Here is a 5749-nt window from a genome sequence, read left to right on the forward strand (position 1 = left end):
GAAGTAATAAATCCAAACTTTGTGATTAATTTGGGCATTAACCTGAGTATCAGGCGTTTCCTAGAAGGATTTGGGCATAGTCTTATTCAAGCCGTGCGTTCTTCAGTTTGCCCAAGTAGTTCATTAGGATGAAAAATAAAAAAAAAAAAGGCGTTGCCATGTCCTCTTTATTGATTTCAGCGCCACATAATCCTGAAGTTCGAACCACTGCCTTTTGGGCCTTCCTTTTTTTGCTATATTCTCTTTGCGATGTGTATACTTTTTATTGTAATAAGTTTCTTTCGACTAATATTGTCAGCCTTTTATCAATTTGGTGCTTTGTACATATTTCTCTGTTTTGTCTCTGTCATGGTCACATGGATCCAGCTTCGATTCGAGGGACTGTCAACTTTTGCACGGTACTTTAGGTGAACGTGCTTCTGAGAGTATTCTATGTAATTTCTTTTTCGCTTTTGTTGCGGACTGGAGAGATCTGATCATTTTCGCTCTTCTTCAATTAATTTAGCCATCGTTTAGCTTCTTTAAAGTCACCAACTATAAATAATGTTGTTTTGCTATTTTAAAAGTACTCAGAGTTCATACAAACACTGCGCATGTGCGAATTTGAAGTAACCGCGGAGGCTTGGAAATAGCTCAAACTCTTTGATAGAAAAATGGACAGGAGGAATTCAGCGGTTAACCCGATGGTGTAGCGGTGAATGCAGAGGAGACACGTAATCACACAAGTACGATGGTGCGAGATTCGAATCTCAGGAGTGGCATGAAAACGCTTGAGAGTAAAGAGAGGCAAGGTAAGTGGTAAAGATGGTAAATAGCAAGAGAGGAAAAGGTAGATGTGGGAAAAAGAAGAAGAAGAGAAAAGAAAAGTTCGAAAAACGATTTCATTTATTGCTTTCTTTTTATTTCCTTTCTTTCATAACCCCCCTAAAAATCCAGGCCCCATTTTTTTTTATTACATCCCCCAAAAAGGGAAAACCCTTTTTTAGACAGTTGATAATCACTGGTTTTAAACATTTTAGCCTAGGTGAATTTGTTTTCAAACCTGTAACATATTCGTTCAACGGTGTTTATACGAGTCTCGCCCGTGCGAAAAATTCGTATTCGCTTGAGAAATTAGCCGCATAACTTCCGGAATTATGAGCAAGCTATCAAAAAGAGGGACTAAATGCAAGATCACCGGCAGCCTCGCAGCCATTCATAGGCTAGGTCGGTGAGCAAACAACTGTAAAATGGCCTATTCTCACCCTGGTCAGAGTTTTTCTCTGTCCTTGTGTGGGCCCATTTCCATCAGTAGGGCTAACGCTCACATGGTTCATATGGGATAGAAATCTAGCATTTTACATTACACTCTAATCAGTTAAGTCTGTTCACATATAAGTGCTACACGGCCAACGTTTGTAAAAACGCAACTCTTCCTTGTACTTGTAAATGTTGCAAGATGTTGCGTTGAAATGTTGCGAGCATTTCGCCAGGCCTTGAGATGGAACACTAATGCGAACCCCTCCAGGACTATATGTTGGGAAATACCCATTAGAGTGAGTTTGAAGCTCGTTTTTCAAATGTTAGAAATGGATTAAATCAGTCCTGCAGTGTAGTTAATAAATCGAAAGTGGTTCAGCGTTGTCTGTACTCTTATCGACAACAATATTCGTCATCACAGTGGTCAAAATGTTGTGGACTCATGAGGCGCAGCCGAGCGAGTCCACAATAAATTTTGCTTTATTTCCCAAAATGAGCGTTCCTGATTGGCTATTACACTGCCTGACAAAATGGCGCGAGCATGACGCGTACAGCGTTGTCTGGACTCTCATCGACAACTTAGCCAATCAGATTGCGAGATTACAGGCAATTGTGGTAAAATAAATTTTCTTACCCTAGAACGCTCGCTTAATTTACAATATGTGTAAGTAGGCGGACCTCTAGTCATGTAGACCCTCTATCTTTAAGTCCACTGCGCACCGGTGGCTCAGTTGTTTGAGCACCGGCCTTAAGCACCGGGCTACCATGCGGGAGGTCGCGAGTTCGACTCCGGTCGGACCAACACTTCAGGGTCCTTAAATAACTGAAGAAAACGTGTTTCCTTTGTAATTACATCTGCAAATGGTTAAATTTCTAGTCTTCTCGGCTAAGGACGATAAACCGTATAGGTCCCGTCTCACAAACCTTTAATGCTCATAACCCGCAAAGAGTGGGGAAAGTTCACTCTCCTCACGGGCTCGTGCAATTTTCTTCGTCTTTGAAAAAAATAACGCGCTTATTTATTCCAAAAAAAAAAAAAAAAAAGAAGTAAAGTCAAATTATTTAACGTCGGTAGTTCCTTCAGTTACGAAACTGGTATCTATGGAAGCCGACGGTGTGCCCGGAAAATACCATGATATTCTTTGTTTGTCCGCCCAAATTTGGGTGGTGTCGAACCTCATTTAACGGGCTTCAGGATTGGCCAAAAGAACAATAGAACGAGCAAAGATAACACGGTGTGTCAGCTGATGGCACGAAATTCTCCTTTGCCATTCACCTGTGATTGACCGAACAAAGCACCAAGAAAACCGGAATTTTAACGGTCAAGAATGAATAACATTAGAACTCCACACACGTTCGTCTCTCAATTTTGTTTATCGGTTATTATCTACAGCAATGCCATCAGTACAACTTTCAATAATTTAATAAAGATACCAGGAAGGCAAAGCTCTACCCTTCTAACCGAAGCGATTTCACAAGATAAGGAGCTTGAATCGTTGGCCTTGCGCGCCGCACCAAGCAACTATTTTGGAGGATGCATTCCTACCTGAGAACGCTTTCCTAAGTCGGAAGCCCAGAGATCTAAAATCGAGCTTTTTGAAAAATTAGACCCTCAGTGATAAACACTGCCGTTTATGTAATTCGAGTTAAATTTCTCTGGAAGCACAAGTCAAAAAAGGAATACAGTCATCCTTCAACAACGAGCGCGTGATGATTTTCCTATCTCTATTATCTCATTCAAGCCTAGAATCGATGGTATTTTATCACATTGCCAAAACAGAGGTACTGTTATATTGATGGTCTTTAATTTTCAGACTTTTTTTTGGAAGGGTCTACATCGTGCAAGTGGCCCGTTCTGTACAATGGGGCATAGGGGAGGAAGATCGAACAAAGAAAACTAACAAAGCACAGCACGTTTGCACTAAAACAATGGATATCCCGTTAACTGACGCATGATACAGTCCCAAGAGTAAATAACTTGTTTTGTTTTTATGTAAATAACCCCAAAACGTATTGCACTATGGGATTGGAAAAATAGTCAATTGGCTATGTTCACCAATCCTATTCACAGTTTTTCATTCACGTGATCAACAGCCATGTTTTTCAACGAAAACAAAAGAAAACTTTTGCATAATAATAGAATTCATTTCCCTGAGGGTTGGGTCGGGACACCAATATAGCGACCGTGACGTCAAGTGAAAACTGAGAATACACCTTATTCCAAAATGGCCACCATTTAAATATTCTTTTGTTTTTATTCAAATGAGACCTTGATGCGTCGTTCTTAAGCTTAAAATTCAAAAGAAAATTTATGCGCATAAATCAGCGGCCATATTGGAATAAGGTGTACAACAAAGTTCTTTTTTTTGGGGGGGGGGGGGGGTTCTTTGCATTAAAACAATGGACATCCAGTTTACTGAAGCATGATAGAGTCCCAAGAGTAAATAACTTGCATTGTTTCTATGTAAAAAGCCCCCTAAACGTATTGAATTAAGGGGATGGGGGAAATAGCGAAATCGGCCTAAGCGCTAAAAGTTAACTCTTTTCGATTTGAAGACCCTAGATGTAGCGGAAAACCACGCAACCAACAAAAACGGTCTTCCGTAACGGTGTTAATCTACCTAATTCGCCAATTACTTCAACGTGTATTTTACAAATTTGAAACAAAGATGTACGCGCGCCCAAACCAAGTCAATAACTGATTAGCCTTCAAGGATCTTCCACACTTCATCTATGTTGCCTTTTAAGGTATCCGAAGGTTCGTTTGAGCTACCACACAAAGCATAAATCATGGTTCGAGTTCTTTGGGACAGTTTTCTGTTCTACATCTTTTTTCTTTGGGAGGGAGACGCTGCGGCATCTTGGGATGAGCCTGCCGCATCAGCTTCTCGATCGGAAGTTTCCTGCAAAACAAGGGATAAAGAAGGCGACATACGTCGCATGAAGGAAGAGACCATATAATTCACTTGCAGGTAACAATTACTTGATTACACAAGCTTCGGTTTGGCAATTGTCGGCTGCGCCGGGTCGAGGCACAAAGGTAATATCGTTCTTTAGCCAAAAAATTCGAAATCGTATTCGAGAACTCGACTTAAAATTCACTAGGTCTGTTCTGACCCGTCACTTCTTAAAAAGGCACCTTGTGACAATATAAGCAAGACACTAGCGGCTTTTTGGATTGCGGACTCGACTTATTCGCACTCTACTTGGAAGTCCGGTCACAGCAAATTTAAAGGTCGCTTATGAGAGACTAATGGTTGACTAGCAAATTGCAAATTAAGAGAAGAAAGAGGCTCTCGAACCGAGTCTATCTCACAACATTTTCGTCGTTCGAGCTCCCTTTTTACTGTGATTTCCTACAATAGCACAAGCGAATTCGCGAAATATAAAAACCCGACTTCATTTTGCATAGGCAGTTATAAATCACCAAAGATTAAAAATTGAGGAAGGAAATAACACTCACTCCATCACTGCTATCGCCTTTCTCCGAAGGTGGGTACGAGTCAGCTTCGTTATCACTCGGTTCCAGTCGGATTCGAGGTGGGCGGCCTCGGCGCTTTTTCTTCTGTGGTGTAACAAAATATCACTTTATTTAAGGCTCGAGGTTACACGGACAAAACTGAAAATTCAACGACTGTCGAGGGGAAGACCGGAGTATCCTAAAAAAAAAAAACCTCTCTCCGGAAAGAACCGACAAACTCAACCCGGGAATGTGGCCCAGGAGTCTGGTGGAAAGCGACTGCTCCTACCAACCAGCCAACCACGTTTTCCCAGTATTGAAAATTAACGTCTACTCCCCGGGCTTTCGGATTACGATAGACATCCCAACAATGTGCAAAGTTTGGTAGAAAACCAATAGAGTTCTTGCCCACGTATGTAAATCTGCGTGCAGCCGCCAGCATGTCAGCGTGCATGCGGATACGAGCGCACGCATGATGCAAGCTCGAATGCAACACGCACTGACTAGTCAGTTTTATGCATATACACAACTCATACATAAGCGTCTTTATCGTTTGCACATTTTGTCAAGACAAACTCCGGCGACAAGTACTTGCATCAGTCAGTAACTTGCGTACCTCTGAAAAAAATCAACAAGTTTCAACTTACCACAGCGCCCATTTCAACCTTTGCCTTCTCAACCGACTGTTTTCCAAGCCTAATGCGCATCTTAAGGGATGACTGAGTGCTTTCAGCTAAGAAGTTATTGAGGAAAGTTAATAAAAAGGCACAATTTGAAACCACTTTCTTTGTAGTCAAACTCCAAAACAAACATTTTTTGTAATAATAAAGTATTCTCGTTTGTCTCACGATGTGGTCACTTGTGATGTAAATCGCGACGTTTCGACTACATACTGCTAGTCTTCATCAGGCTAAGAGGTCGACTGGTTACGCGTCACCTTTCAAGCAGGATGATCCGCTGTGATTGGTTGGTTTTCAGCAGCTGCAGGTGCATTTCGATCCTCGCTGTTTCGGTGTGTTGTCCTTCGGCGGTCCGCTGTCTTTCTGCTGT

The 5749-nt window shown here is 41.6% G+C and overlaps 1 protein-coding gene across 3 annotated transcripts in view; it reads right to left on the bottom strand.

The window, feature by feature from the left end:
• Positions 1-2594: 2594 nt before the first annotated feature.
• The window catches only part of LOC138023616 (transcription activator BRG1-like), a 56082-nt gene continuing 52927 nt past the window's right edge, over positions 2595-5749 (bottom strand). For all 3 annotated transcript variants that reach the window (XM_068870639.1, XM_068870638.1, XM_068870637.1), the window contains 3 exons: positions 5347-5432; positions 4703-4804; positions 2595-4142 (listed from right to left, as the gene is read on the bottom strand). In XM_068870639.1, coding sequence (XP_068726740.1) covers positions 4062-4142; positions 4703-4804; positions 5347-5432 — 269 coding nt within the window. In that variant the 3' untranslated portion in view covers positions 2595-4061. The remainder of the gene's footprint in view (positions 4143-4702; positions 4805-5346; positions 5433-5749) is intronic.

The sequence above is a fragment of the Montipora capricornis genome, chromosome 11 (genome assembly GCF_036669925.1).
Source record: "Montipora capricornis isolate CH-2021 chromosome 11, ASM3666992v2, whole genome shotgun sequence".
Lineage (NCBI taxonomy): Eukaryota > Metazoa > Cnidaria > Anthozoa > Scleractinia > Acroporidae > Montipora > Montipora capricornis.